Here is a 16,177-nt window from a genome sequence, read left to right on the forward strand (position 1 = left end):
ACACAAAGAAGGAAGCTGACTGGAGGAGTCATGAGACTCAAGTCTGCTTCAGAAATTGAAAGCAGCTCTCCTGGACCGCAGAATCCAAGTTAGAAAGCAATAAAACACTAGTGTGCACTCACGCACGCCTACTTGTGGAATAATTCCCATTTCATAAAGAACAGGCTTTCAATCACCTGGACTTAAAACTGCCAGTGAATCAAAAACTTAATATTCCATGACTGGCAAGCTAAGAGAACTATAATATAGGCAACGGCTCCAGAAACCCATAAAAATGCTTCTGGATTGATCCCGGTAGCCAGTTAACATTCAGACCTTTTTGTGTCTGCAGCTAGTCCCTCTGGCACATGAGGAACACTGTCCTGATAAATGCAGTCATTACATCAAAAGAGACAAGCTATTTACTGTGTGTATTTGGAGATTTTGGATGAAGATCTATTCTTAAACAAGAGACCTTACCCTTAGAAATTATCTTAGGATTTTCCCTTGCTGCTTGATTTCTCACATGCATTTAACTCTGGGCACTGTCTTTTCAGCACATATATTATTCAAAACCTCTAAGAAGATTCTGAAAAGACTGCTAACAAGCCTCAATTAGGAGCTAGCAATGTTAGATTTATCAATGGCTGGCTCCAAAATTCCACTGGAGTTGGTACAAAAAGTTTGCAAGATTCACAAAAACTGAAGAACATAGACATTCATGTAGAATTTGTCCCAGAAAGGTCAGAATTGTTCAACTGAAGTGTTTTGCTAAATCAAGAAAAATATGACTGCATTTTGCAGACATCATATAAAAGAAATACCATCAGACAAATGATAATTAATAAAAGGGGAGGGGGTATTTCATGTTAAGAGAAGGATAAAGAATAACATTGGAATTATCATACTAGATCAAGGAAGCAGAAGATGGCCAGTAGCTGTTTCACAGAAAGCCTTTTTCAAGCAGGAAAAAAAAAACAACAAAAACCACCACTTAGCTTTACTGGCAAATTCTCACTAAACTTTAAGCCAAACTCTAATCATTATAGTACAGAAACTTACTTACCTGTTTTTTAAAGTTCATTCACTTTAATAACACACACTATAGTAATTACTGTTGCTCAAACAAGAGCAGTTTTAGAAGCTTTTTGAACTCTGAATCTCAATTGTGACCTCTACCATGTTTCTAATCATTTCAATGGCTTTTTTCTGAACACTTTGTAATGGACTGCATCATTTTTGTGGCTGCATGACATAAAATAAATGCAGTAATATAGGACAAAATACTAATTTACTTGACTGCACAGTTTTTTTCCAGTAAGATTTCATCAAATCCTCACATGTAGCTTTCTGGGATTTTTGGTTTTCTGCAACTATTTTTGCTCACACATGAACAAAATCCCCTCAAGTGAAATCTTAGCCCTAGTAAAGTGAACCATTATCTTACTATCTTTTAAAATCATGGATTAGACTAAGTCCATTTCCCTACAGATTTCTTCTCAGACTTTCATACCAGTCCCCACTGAATCTATTAAGTGGGACAGTTAGGGAGCTATTACAGCTTTCTGTTGATTTTTGTCATTTCATCACATTTTAGTGACACAACATGGCATGGAGTTATCTCCTCTAGTTTGAGTTCTCCAAACAGTCCAGCTGAAAGTAAGGAAAGCTGAAAGGAGAGCTCCACATGTGCTAATTTATTTTGCTGAGCTGGCAATTACTAAGCAGTCTATGGCTGGACTGCAGATTCCCAGTGTAGCCTAGATATCTGCACAGAAGTGTCAGCATATCCTTTCGCAGCAAGATCTTTCAAAACTGGACAACCTATTTCAAGTTTTTTTGTTTTGTTTTCAAGCTAAGCTTGTTTGCACACACTCATTTTTGAAGCATGCCTACATTCTTTTTGTTCAAAAGATTCATTTCTTTTTATACAGGTGTTCACTTTTTAAGCCACAAACTCTACTAATCAAATATGCAATGTATTTGAAATCTAGCTACAGTTCTGGCCTGTGCTTTACTTGACAGACAGACGCCTTTGGATCAAGGAATTCTCTATATGAAGCTTCTAGATGTAACCACCAAGGATTTCCCAGCCATCTTTCAGCTTCTGGTTTAAAGAATGCCTTTAAAGCCACATTATCCAATGAAACTTTAGGAGGATGCCAGCATCAGCAGCCTCATTCCACTTGGTTACTATGAAACTCAAAGCTTTTCTTCAGATTTCTATATTTAAGCATCCTCAGCCAAAGGCCAAAGCCAAATCTTTTGTCCTTTTTATAGTACCCTTAAAATCTACACAACGCAACACAAAGACTGTTAGAACTTTGCTGGTCCCTACACAACAGGGTAGGTTTCTCTAAAATGATGCCATACTGACTTTTGCTACAAGCCCTTTTCCTTGTAATTTAAAGTGAACTGGTCTTTAAGACTTCTTACATCTTTGGCACAACTGCACCAAAATCAAAGGTCTCTCTAAATGCTTAGTGGAAATTTGCATTGATAACTCCAAAGACAGTATTCCAATACTACCTACTTGGGTACCTACATTTCTTATGACTAAAGCTGGGAGCAAAACAATCTGCTTTCGCTTCTTATCTCTCATAGCCTGCCTCGAACAAACTTACTTGGGGAACATGAGGGGTTAGCAGTGCTCTCTCAAGGCAGGATCCCATTCAGAGCAGATGGCCGTTCCTAAAACTTATTTGGGAGACAGCGTCCCAACATACCCCAAAAAAGAGTGGTTTTGGTGGACTTTCTCTAAAGCCTCCCCTTTGCCTTCACAGCCCCATCTTAACTTGCTTTTCTATTTGCCAGGTCTTAAGATGTTGCCTTTTCACTGCAAATTTAACCAAGGGTTCCGTAGAATTAAGTTTTGACTTTGTAAAAGATTTACCTTTGGGAGAAGGAAAAAGAAATATACACGCACCCCAAACTTTTTCTGTCAACATTCATTAATCACAGAAGACCTAGAAAAGTCTCACCTCATGTGATAGCAAAATGTTCTTTGTGTTTCAGGCCTTCTCCATAACTAGTAAACTTAAGTAATCTTTTCTGAAAAATTAAGTGTCTTTCAACTTACTTCCCCACACAGGAATATCTTTGCTTTCTGCTTTCATCACAATAGAGGCAAAGGTCATAGTTACTGGAATGGCATCGAAGTAGGATGAATGGGGAGCCACAGTTAATATTGCCGCCTCTGCTGGCAATGCCCGTCTGCCTTTTACATTTATCCAGTGGAATCCTCCAGCAAGCCACATCATTCTCATGATTGCTTTCAGCAAAACATCCACTATCCTGTAAAGAGTTGAGATAACAGTTACAGTGCCACAGGGATATAAAATATTTTAAAGAAAAATTTTACAAAAAAACCATAAGCATGCAGAAAGTAGACAGAATATACTGCTTAAATAGAACAGGAACATCACATAGTCATTCTATTCTCTTTCCGGGCAGGTTTAATGCCATGTTCAAGGTAAGAGGCCATTTGATCTTATTTTATTTAGTTTCTGAATATTAATTCTTTTTAATCACAATAAAATTGACATGTATTTTACCACTAAACTAATTTTGAGTCAGACTATGACTGCTGATTTTCTCCTATAAAATGTTTAATTATGTTTTCTAATAACTCCAAAATGTTCCAATAAACTTAGGTCTGAAAAACACTATTAGGACATTGCTAGAATGCAACAACCCTGATTCTTGGGTTCAAGTTTACCCAAACAAACCAGTGGAGCAGTGCAGGGCAGAGATTCTCAAACAGGGGGATGCACAAAGAACACACCATCTGGGAGCTCTGGAAATATTTTACTTTCTTTCCTCTTCCCCTTCTCCCTATCTTTTCCTTAAGTGTTTTTTTTTCCCCCCTTGCCTGGCAGTCACACAGACAAAGACATTTACTTTGAACCAATAGGGTGCAAAAAACAAACAGCACAAGTTGTTATACTCACAGGGACTGGAGAGCAGGGTGATACTGAAGAGTAGATGAAATGAGGGAGGGACAATCTAAAAGCTTGAAAACTCTATGCGAGATTGAAGGCCATCCATTTTTACTCTACTCATTACATTTAATTTGGAATTATATCGATATAAAGTGACATGGCTCTATGGTTCTCAACCTACTTCCCTCCTGTGATACAAAATACAATCAACTTCCCTCATGCTAGTGCCAGCTCCTACAGTTTCAATATTTTCTACAAAAGAGGCGATACACTACTCCTTCCTTGCTCCTCAAATAGCAGTTTTCACAGATGGGTGAACATCACCTTACATTTGACTTTAATTGGCATTCCAATATCAAAGTAAGCACAAAGACCTACTAATGAGTGCCAGAGCATAGGGCAAACCCTCAGAGAATCAACAGAAATTCTGCCAATTCATCACAAGGTAGCAAACAATAAGGTGAAACAGTTTAACAACAATCCAGAATATGAAATCTGGGCATATTCCATGGTGTCAATTTTTATAACATAAAGCTGACATTGAAGGACATCACAAGGAAGTTTCACACTACATCCTCAATAAAGACAAAAGACTAATAATGATCTGTTTCTCTCCCTGTAATTCTAGGGTCATCTAGTAGAAACAAACAATTGAGATTTTTTAGTTTCCTATTTAAGAAAAACATTTGAATGATAAATATTTTTCTTTTGAGGAAGAGAAAGGCAGGTCTGTGGGACAAATATTATCAAGTATTTCCAGTCTTCTCTATTTCAAACTGCTGAACTAAATATTGGTTCTCTTAGTACTGCACTGCATCAGTGACTCACTTTCGCCACCAGGAGAGGGGCTTTTCAAGCTCTTGCTCATCAGATCCCATTGAAGCAATGAATGCAAAAGGCCAGGCCAGCAACATCATAAAAGCAGCAAAAAAGAGTCGGATAGGAAACAGAGTCAAGGTCATGAAGGTAATCTGCAAAACCCAAAACAAGTGAGTTATTCTAACAGTCTCAGACTAAAAAACTCAGCAATTTTTAGAAACTGCTCTGAAGTGTAAACTTAAAAAATAAGTTTTTCAAATAAATAATGTTATATTTGCATATATGTAATAATTTTTTATTCACAGATTTTAATTATAGCTGAAACAGCAATACTCTAAAAGCTAACAGTCTTAGCGTTCCACACTTCAGATGTAATGCCTGTCAGTGAGTACATACAAATGCTCTTTTCCCTTTCTGCAGCCTCAGATTAAGTAAATATTTAGGATGGGTATGTTGTAAATCTTACTGTGCTGTAGAGTCAGTCCATCAAAGCAGCTCCCAGCCAGTGATGTGCATGTCTTCAGCAAGGTGCATTCACATGGCAATACAGAGCCCAACCTGGTAAACTCTTCCAGGACTGGGCAAGCACCAGTCCCTCTGTAGCATGTTCCCAGAACCAGAGGTTGAGGGTAACACTGTGCAGAGACACCTCTAGACAAACACATCCTTACGATGTGTAAAGACGCTTATGAGTTTATGTTCCAGGCCTGTGATAACAGGCCAGGCACAACTCCCTGGAAAGCAGAGGTTTTGCAGAAGTTATCTTCTCCTTGTAAGTCATAGTGAACTTGGTTGCTTCTATACTTTATCCCAGCACCATACTACTCAGAGAGCCCATTCCCAACCAGTCAGCCCTCTGCCTTCAACATGGATAAAAACAGGTCATTTCAGAACTTCTACCAAAGTCTTAAGACGACTTATCCCAAAAGTAGGGCCTTTCCTAAGCTGCTTGGAGTTGTTTCCAACTGCCCTCCAAAAAAAATACAACTTAGCTACTATTTGTGGAAGGATCCACTTGTTGCAGGAAACTGTCTCAGGAGCTGAGAATGTCATCTTTCTCACTCAAAGGACAGGAAGAAAGAAAAAAATGCTTTTAAAGCGGAGGAGGATATCGCTTCACATGATTGGCTAAGGGAGGGAAGATGAACCTAAAACAGTTTGATGCGAAGAAATTGACTGGGGTAGAAYCAAAGTTCCTCAAGCTGTACACAGAAAGCTGGCAGAAGATGGACAAGACAGTGAAATGATAAAAGGGCCATGTAAAGAAAGAAAATTCAAAGAAAATATGCTATGCATTCACAGGTGCACTAGATGAGGTAGGAAAGTATTATTCAGCATGATGGCTAGGCAAGGATGAGGAATGAGGCATAAGGTGTTGTCTCATGTTACATTTAATCTGGTGTACCTGTAAGCTGCTATGAAAAGCATTATTCATATTATCCTCCTCTCCCCTGATGCAGATCTAGTCATCATGCAGCTCAGTTTTCCATTCACCAGCTCCTGCTTCCTCTTACTTTCCAAATGAGGACAGTTTTGCAGAAAATCAGCTCACTAAACCAACTCATCCTGTAGCTGCACATGTAGATCTCTACACCCAACCTGGGCCAGGTGTAGGGAACACACAGCTGGAGAAAACCAAAAGCCACCAGTTCCATGTGCAGTCCACAGCAATGCCAGATTTTACAATGATGCTTCAGACTGACACTGTCATCTCATAAGAACCATGGTCTCACTCCCAAACATAGGACTCCAATCTTTGGGTAGGCTGCTTCAGTTTGCTAAATCAGAAGACAGAGAAGACTTCTTGGATAGGCTAGTTTGAGATTAGCCAGTTTAACTTTCTAAACTGGCAATGGTCAGATGCACACTGAAGTCACACTAACTGATGCAACTTTGCAGTCACAGACAAAACCACCCCTTCTGGCAGCAGCAAGCAATTAAGTCACATCAGCTGTCTCATAAAATCTCACTCAGACTGGGGAATGAGGGAGAGGGAGACAGATTAGTGAAAGGGGACATAAGAGATCTGGAAGCTGCATGAGAAGAAAAAAATTAACAAACAAGATCTTTGTTTGCAAAAGAGGTGTGGTTAGGAGAATGAATAACACAGGGATGCAAGAATTGATTAGGAGTAAGATCAAGAAGTTAAAAAAGCTGAGAAGACAATAGAAAGGGTACAAATGTTTCAGGAAATCAGAAGCAGAAAAAGTAGCAGCCTCAGTGAAACTGAGAAAAATGGGAGCGCTCATCTGCAAATTGGGGAGGAGAGAGCAGTTGCCTTCCAGGCTAAGAAAAGAGGGACCAGTCGTCTAGAGAAGAGGGGAAAGAAAATCCAGGTGAGGATACAAGAAAGCACTTCTCTACTGTGAGGATGGTTGAACACTGGACAGGTTGCCCAGAGAGGCTGTGGAGTCTACATCCTTGGAGATGCTCAAAACTTGACTGGACAAGGTCCTGAGCAACCTGCTCTGGCTGACCCTTCTTGAGCAGGGGGGTCAGACCAGATGAACTCCAGAGGTCCCTTCCAACACCAAAGGTTGTGTTACAGTTCTCTGGGATCCACATCCTCTTTCTTCAACACCTCATTGTCTCCTCCTACCAGGGCAGTGCTGAATGGCAAGTGACTGGTGAGCAATACAGTCCTTGTATCTGTGCAGCAATCTTTTGTATCAAGATCACTTTAGGACCACACTGCAGAACAGCAGCAGTAGTTGCATCCATACAGCTTTGGAAGATGGAACAAATGGGTAGAAGAGGCCTCTCTGCTTCTGTGTCCAGAGAGGTCAGTGATAGAAACAGTCAGCAAGAAGTAGTTTTAAGTACACAGGCTACCACTGCTGTTACACCAACCTTTTTTTAGCAGATGGCAGTGCAGTACCTTCCCACGCAAGAAGTTTTGTAGGAGGGAGAAGGACTATGTTTGGCCCCTAAAGAAGGTTAAGAACCAACAAAGGCATGAACATGTGAAAAGCAGTTGGGTCTACATCTTCCTGGGTATGAAAGCTTTTATCCTGTAAAGCCTACATACAGTATTATTGTCAGTGACAGACAGAAAAAGGGAGAAGGTCCTAGCCCTGTTGGCTATTGTCAGAGACGAGAATGCAGGAGAGCTGGACTCCTGGTATGATTCTGTACAGACATCTTATATGGTGATTGTATTTTTACATATTTAGGACACTCACCTACACAGACATTTTCCTATTAACATATATTCCACCTGGTAAGAATATGTGTAAACATCTGTGTTTTGAGATACATTTAAAGACCTCAAGATCCATTTGGAGCTGTACATTGGGAAGTGCAGCTCATCAGTTTTCTCAAGAGGGGTTTGACAACAGTTCAATTAACATTTGCCGGTTAACAGGTTGCTGTCTTGTTTTTTCAAAAGTTGAACTGTATGCTGTGAAATACCTATGGACAGCAAGAAGGGAGAAGATGGTCTTATAGCTCATAACAGAAGGCTGCCCTGAGAAACCGGATTCTACCCTTCCATCAGAAGAACTTCAGTCTGATGCAAGGCAAGTCACTTAAACTAAATAGGTACCATACGTTCACCTTGTTTAAGAAACCCTGCATTCTGGTTTGAGGAGTATGAAATCACTTACAGTGAAGGTACAAAATATGAACTTAAGTCCTTTGTAGGTTCTCCAAAGCCTCAAGTCCTACATATCTAAACACTGAGCATGAAAATCAAGAATACCCTTGTTTCTTCTTCCATATGTCTGTCTCCTGTCTTGAAAGTCAGTATCATACCTCTCATCCATACAGAAGCTGGAAAAATGTACCTTTGAGTATTATTACCAATATAGCAAGAAACACCATAAAAAAACAGTTTATTCACAACTGTTTCCATGACTTACTACAGAGTAACAGCAACATATTAGACAAAGAAAACAGAATAGAGAACTGCACGTTTAACATAGTAACGGTCCTGATTTTTCTTTTTAACATATCAGAGACCACATCTTGCCCCACCCTTTCACTTCTTCAGTATCATCATCCTTATATCCCCAATTTACCAATAGCAAAGATGGCAATGAAAGAGCTAGGAATTCATCCCTCAACAGTTCTCTTAACACCTGTTTTCCCACTTTGCAAGTTCCCTCATTTACACAGTTATGGAGAAAATTACAGGAGTAGAAATTTTCAGGTGTGACTAAGCCAATCTAACAAATGACTGCTGCTAAAAAGGGTGGTTCTGTTTCCTCTCTCCTTGATCCTTCCCTTTAGTCAGGTCTAGTACTTATCTGAGCTTTCAGTGAGCCAGTACAGCTCATTAAACTGAAGAAAAGCAATCCCAGCAAAAGAAAAAATAACCCAATCAGAATACAGAAAAACACAATAACCTTCTACTGGCTTAATGAGCCAAATCAGCTCACAAGGGCACCAATGTACACCACCATTGGTACAATAAAAGGGCCAGAAACAGTGACAGCAGTGAGGATGGCATCATACTCTCTTTTTAAGTGGCAGGGAAACACCAAGCCACCTCCACCATCTCACTGACTTGCCATAGTCTTCCTCAGAATGCAATCTACTGCAGTCCTGTCACATTCCTACCTTTTACCTGCTTCAACTCACGTTCCCACTTTCTACCTTGTACTGAGTCAGGTGGTTGTTTGAGGAGTGAACCAGTTCAAGGGACCAAGGATTAAACCAGCTAAAAACTATTTACTCCTATTTTTGTGCCAGTTTTCTGCCAATTTCACCTATTAATCAGTGCAACAAACAAAGCTATGAACATTCTCTGGCAGCTTCAGTAATGCCTTCTGCTTATCCTGCAGAGGTAACCTGAATCAAGAGTTTGACTTAAGCAATAAGTGCCCAGAATGTGTTAGGATATTAATGAAACCCTGTCTGCCTTTCTTCAAGATAGCATCTTTTTGTTATAGTACTGAAATAAAACAAGTAACTTCAGGAATCACCTCAATTTTCATGCCCAAATTAGGGCCAAACTAATTAGCATTCCTACAGAAAGGATGAGACTCAGTTTTCTAGCTTTACTGCTTCTATCCTCCTGTTATCTCCCAATTTCTATGAAGCCAATAAAAGAGATAATGTAAGAGATAATGTGTCAATTCCTTGACATTCAAATGGGCTTTTCTGCTGCCTCGCTTTGTCTTTGCGGTTGTTCTCTACTTTTTCACTTCTGCGGCCTCAGGCTGAAATGTACTGAAGTGCATTTACTTTGACCTATATTAATAAGTTAGTCTAACCTCATCAAGATGGCAGGCTGAGGGAGGGATGAAGCGGTGGTGAAGAGAACAGAGCTATCTGACAGAACTTCAGCAACAGACAACAGTCCTTCAAAGCAGTCTTGTCTCCCAGTTCCCTTTGCTCATCAACTCTTCACATACCTCCAGTCCCCACGTGTTCCTAACCTGCTTTGATAGGTTTTGCAATCCCAGAACTCACACTTATTGCGGATATGTGCATACTGTGCCACAGGTTTTTCTACAGCTGAACAGGAAGCAAGTTCAACTGTAATACTTCATACTGAACCCCGAGCAACAGGCCAGGACTGTATGGAAAAGAACACACACTGCTGTAATTGACTGTAAAGCAGCCTCCCTATTCAAGAAGTCTCCCTTTCCAAGAGAGCAGGATTCCCTAGAGAAAGGTGGGATCACAGCAACTGTGGCTTAACTCTTGCCCACAGTTCCACAGATCATCTTTAACTACCTCTTTCTCAAGCACAGCTTTTCTTTCAATTAGCAAAGAGGTTATGAGAGCACGGTTAAGGTAAAGAAGATCTGTTACAGTTCTGTATGCCAGCATGTGCACTTCTTCACATAACACTGCAAACATAAGATTGTGAGAAAGGCTGGCTTAAAGGCTCTGTACATCAATAAAAGACTTTTCACTTAAAAAGCAAGACCAAATCACACTCCTTTCTTTGATGAAACTATTCCTTTGGTCTGCCCACAGTAAAAGGCTACAGAACTTTAAACGTATCTTGCAGTTTTCATTGAAAATAACAAATCCTTGAAATCCAATGGCAAAGCTCATGTCTCATACAGATGAGAAGATCAAGCCACACAGAAGACAGATGTGTACTACAACCAGTCACTTAGCTGGCAAAGTGGCTAAAGGTCTATGTTGATCTATGCTGTCGTTGTTGATCTAGCAGACTGACAACACCAATAATTCATGAGACTTAATACTACAAAAACTGTGAAACTGGTGCTCTGCCCCCCCCCAACACTATTTTAAAAATTCCTCTCAAATAACCAATCAGAAAGTGAAATTAAAAAGCTACACTAACAGCAAAATAAAACATATTCTGTTGTTATAGTTAGATACAACCATAATGCATATGACCACATGCTATCTTTACTTCTCTCCACTTCCTGAAAGATTTCTACCTCATTAATTTCATAGAAAAGATGACTTAAGGAATGAGGCAGGGTTACACAGAAAAGAAATCATTAAAACTATGATTTATTGGAGAAGCTCCAGGTATAAAGTAAATGAGGCAAATGATACAAAAAAACCTTTAACCTTCCCCCATTCAAACAATAGCTCCTCACGATAACCACTGAGCTCAGCATTTCTCTGGTTCATACTGAGGAACTTGATTAAAAAAAAAAAAAAAAAAAGTCTTTTCCACTGGAGTCCACTATAAATTCCTTGGCCATCAGGTATTTAACATGAGATATATTCCACCGTTTTGTAAATCAGGCTGCTATGTGTCTCATGTTAAGTATTGGGCGGCAACAAGGCAAAGCAACAAGGAACTCCACTCAGAACGCATCATGTTATCAAAGTATTAAATATTCTACAGAAAGACGGATCCAAAGTGTCTTAATCTGACATGTTCAATATTAGTGGAGTTTAATTTCCATGCTGATGAATATGCTGTTTTCTCCAGCCACTGTAGGCTGTTATATCCCTAACAACAGCTTTAAGGAAACATTTATTTGTAAAGAACTCAAGTATTACAGTGAAGAAAGCCACAGAAAAATGTCTATTCCTTTTTAGGGGAGTCTTTAACAGTATTTCTTCATCTAGTAAATGACACATATCTTACTAAGAGACTAAGACATGGGCCATACAGTGTGAATATCCAACTACCTATTGCTCATAAGGTGAGGTGAACGAGGCAGAGGCATGGGAAAAAGCCATACAACTGCAAATTTGCACTTTAAAACCAATTCTTCTAGTCTCATGCTACCTGTACAATGCGTAAGTTATACCGTAGGGATTATTTATCCGGGGGCCAAACTTCAGATGCATGGACTACTTCGGTCCTGGCATAGTTTAACTTGACACTGGGCAAGAGTGCCTTTACAGGATTGTCCTCCAGCCCCCCATTAAAAAACAAAAAGGAATAAAAAAAACAGCGAAGAAGTTGAGGAACATCCCCTTTGAGCGGCCCTACAAAGGCGATTTGCCCCGCGATACCCAGCTCCGGCCCCCCGCCGCGGCGGAGCCCTTCCCCCCACCCCGGGCAGCGCGCGGCCCCCGTTAACCGCCGCCAACGGTCCCCCGCGCGCGCCCACCCGGGTCGCAGCCCTTGCAAGCCGGGCTCTGCGCACACACAAATACGCACCGATTTTCTGCGGTCCCGCCGCCCCCAGCGGCTCACAAAGCACCGGCAGCAGGGTGTCCCCGCCCGCTGCAGGACGTGGCCGGCCAGCCGGTACGCCGCGGGGGACGTGCGCAAGGGATTGGGGGGGGGGGTGGGGGGGAGAAGTGAGGGGGCCGGGCCCTGCACGCCCCTACCTTGGCTTTCTCCAAGAGGCTAAGGCGCAGCTCATGCACGAAGGGGCTTCGCAGCGGCGGCCCGCGCTCCCGGCTGCCGGCCACGCAGCATCCTCGGCCGCGACTGCTCAACTTCATCGCGGGGCAAGGGACGGCGTCGTGGGGCAGGACTACGCGAGGCCCCAGCAAGGGAGAGGGCGAGGACACCGCGCAGCGACCGCTAGTCCACGAGTAGCGGCGGGCAAGGCACCCGCGGCCACCCCGCTCGCCAGTAGGCTCCGGCCCCCGCCCTCCTGGGGGCCTGCGCATGCGCCCTGCGCGCCGGCTACAGCTGCTAGGCTGGGCGCTGGTTTCCGCGTCGGTGGAAGGGGGAGGGAAGGCGGGGGTGCGCGCGCCCGCGCTTCGCCTTGTGTGAGCGAGGCTCACCGCCCACCCCTTCCCCCCTGAGAATCTTGGGAGCGCGGCTCCGCCCGCGGGGGGCCGCCCCTCCCTTCCCCTCTCTTCCCCCCCCCGCCCCGCCCCTGGGGAGCTTCTCTCACGCCGGACTGTCGGGGCGCGGCGTCGCTTTCATCCGCCGTCCTCTCTGATCGGCGGCGCGGTGGCTGCGGGGGGAGCCCCGAGGAGGATTGAGCGGGCGGGCTAAGGCTGTTTTACAGATAGGATCCGGAATGGTGTCGCGCGCCCCCGGGGCGACCCTGCGTGGGTGGCGCAGGGCGGCTGTGGGGACACGAACGGCCGAGGCGGGGCCGGCGGCCGCGCGTCAGGTGGGATGAGGCTGGCAGCTTTACTTGGGTCCCTGCCTGGCCTCCTGAAATACTGACGGGCGTGTGACCACCCAGCCAGCGAAGTGTACGTGGAAGGTATATATGGAAGTGTATTTATTTACACGCATCTATACTCAGTACTGTTAAATAGAGAATGAAAAACACCGTATGTATTTTATGTTACAGAAACTTGGTAAAGGTGCCACAAGCATGAAGAAGAATCCCTGCTTAGCAGAACTTAAGAGAATTTCAAAAAAATGGCAGAGGAAAAGGGTAGGGGAAATCCCACTGAAGTGGAGAAAGTTCTTARATGCTAGCAGCAATGATACAGGCAATCGATAATATTGAATGAACATCTCTTCTTACTTACTCTCTTCTCGCTTCTTACTCTCTTCTCTTACTTAGATGTTTTAGTTGCATCACATGAAGAAGTACTTTCAAATCTGTAGGGAATCTTATATTCCAAGCAAACATAGATACTTTTAAAATGAAGAGTCCAGCTAATTTGCACCCAGGGATCTTGAAAGAGTTGGGTAAGAAATTATCTAAGGCTGGATTTTAATAAGTATTAAATATGAAGGAAATTCTTGAACTTTGAAAAAGCACCAGTGTTCTGCCAGTTTTCAAAACATCAAGCCAAATGTCCCATGCAGTTCTTGAATGCTAGAAGTAACATCAACCATAGGCAAAATAGTAGAGAAGATATGTAAATCATTTGTTAAAGAAATTAGAAAGTACAGATACCATTGATATCAGTCATCTCACGGGTCTAATGAAACAACCCCGATAGCCTTGTTCAGTGAGATTTAAAGGTAAATTGACAAAAGTAACTGCACAAATGTAATGAATCTACAGTTCCTAGTCATTATGCAAGATGATCTCTTTGAGTGCCGTGGCTAATACTATGTATACTTCTGATAGTTAATGCTACATCTACAGTATCATATAGCTAAATGTATTAAGCAGATACGTATTTCCTGATTTTTGAAAGAGCTGAAAAATTGTCAAAGGTTAATATTCATGATATGGGGGGCTTCCAGAGTTCTGCAGGCTCAGTGTATTTCAAACTTTTAATCAAAGATCAAAATAAACTCATTGTTAGTAAAGTCTGTGGATGTCCTAAATGGTAATCTGGTAAATTACAGTGAGGAAACTGCAGAATGATCCAGACTGCTTGGTAGAATTAACACTTTCAAACAGGTTTTTACAGCCAAACGCAAAGATACATATTTGTGAACATGGAATACAAGCCCTCTCTTTAGAGTGGGAGCCCATGTCTTGGAAAAGATTGTCCAAAAACAATTTGGAACAAACCGTTACAGATGAAGTTCCAGGGCAGCGTGTCAGATATGATTGCTGGATGTGTTAACAGGATTAGTGAATAGGAAATCAATTACTTTGTGTATTGCATTAATGAGAGTGGTACTAGAAAAATGTGTGTAGTTCTGATGTTAAAGATCAGGTGGTGCAGGAAAGAGCTACAAAATTATTAAAGGACTGGAGGAAATATAATGAAAAATTTTAAAAGCTAGATCAATTTACTTTATTGAAAGATCTATTTGAGTTGACTTTACTGCAGTGTTCAAATACCTTCACAGGGAGCAAGTGTCACATATTAAAGCTTTTTAAAATAGTAGAAAAATATATAAGAAGAATCAGTGGTTGGAAGCTGAGATAACCTAATTCAAACTGGAATTTAACAATTTTAATCTTATACAACTTACTTGGCTTAATGACTCGTGATATAAAGGAGGTCACAGTGTGTGATCCAGTGATCCCTTTTAACTTTAAGCTCTCTAAGTATTTTAGCCTGGTTCCAAATGATTTGGCTGCCCTTCTCCTTTGCTTTCTCTCCAATGACTTTAGGCCAGTGATTAGTTCAACCGTATGGAGCTGATTTTGATCATAAATGACAGAGTTCTTAAAGAATTAAACACAGAATTCCACTAACAGGCCTGCACAACATGTGATGACAGCTCCCCGCAGAGATCTACTTGGCTCACCAGCCAGGGAAAAGCATCCTGTCAGGTCGGCAGGCRGGTGGTGGCCACTGGCTAACCACCTACACAGCCCATCAGAGTACTCAAGCATGGGCAATCTTTCTCTGTCCAGTAGACACAGCACATGAGATCAAATGAGGGTTTTGAAATAGGGAAGGAAATAGGGACTATGAAGTAGAACAGGGTTCAGCTATGAGATGCAACTAGGGTTCATTAGTTCTGCTAGTTGTGTTCTGTTAATTTTCTAAAGCCAGCTTCCAAAGTGATCTAATATTATTACTGATCACATCAGAGTTATTTGTATTTGTACTATCTTCTGCAATTGTTAAATCTACCGGAGTATTAGAAATCTGCATATTTATTTAGTACTTAAAAATAGATTTTCATTACTGTTGCTGTTAAAGCACCTGCTCTGTATTTCTGAGTGTACAGGCATTCTTTAACTTTTTATTACTGCTTTCATGATTTTTAGTCTACTGTTTTCTAATTGTCTTACCACCTTAATGAGTTTCCATGAGACTTTGTGTTTTCATGTGACTCATTTATTGGATTGGCATAGTGTTCCATGAGTTGTAATTTAATGGCAATCTTTAGGGTTTTTTTAGATTCTGTATGGATACACATGAACTGTTATGAGATTTTCAGGTACATCCTAGATTTTAGTTCTCACTTGTTTTCCTTAAAATTCTGCTGTGAATGTTATTTAAGATGAACATCCTAGCTTTCCTAAATTTGCAGGAATGTATTTCCCCATCTCTGTAGTCCCTTTAATCTGTAATTGTGAAAAGATGTATCTAAACCCTATTTCTAGTGAAAGAAAATTCACCCAGTAAAGGAGCTGAGCATGAGGCCTGGAATAGGGGCAATCCCATGGCAGGGCTTGAATGGGAGAGGCATGCTAGTGGGCACAAGCAAATCAGTGTGGCGTATGATAAACAGGTGAAGGGGGCTGGTCCACATGGCAGGAGAG

General features: G+C 41.6%; 1 protein-coding gene across 6 annotated transcripts in view; it reads right to left on the bottom strand.

Moving 5' to 3' along the window:
- LPCAT1 (lysophosphatidylcholine acyltransferase 1) overlaps positions 1 to 12,719 on the bottom strand; it is a 66,774-nt gene extending 54,055 nt beyond the window's left edge. For all 6 annotated transcript variants that reach the window (XM_026077562.1, XM_026077565.1, XM_026077563.1 and 3 more), the window contains exons 1-3: positions 12,465 to 12,719; positions 4,749 to 4,891; positions 3,059 to 3,273 (exon numbers count right to left, since the gene is read on the bottom strand). In XM_026077562.1, the coding sequence (XP_025933347.1) occupies positions 3,059 to 3,273; positions 4,749 to 4,891; positions 12,465 to 12,581 (475 nt within the window). In that variant the 5' untranslated portion in view covers positions 12,582 to 12,719. The remainder of the gene's footprint in view (positions 1 to 3,058; positions 3,274 to 4,748; positions 4,892 to 12,464) is intronic.
- Positions 12,720 to 16,177: the final 3,458 nt, after the last annotated feature.

This window comes from Apteryx rowi, unplaced genomic scaffold (genome assembly GCF_003343035.1).
Source record: "Apteryx rowi isolate R43461 unplaced genomic scaffold, aptRow1 scaffold_458, whole genome shotgun sequence".
Classification (NCBI taxonomy): Eukaryota; Metazoa; Chordata; class Aves; order Apterygiformes; family Apterygidae; genus Apteryx; species Apteryx rowi.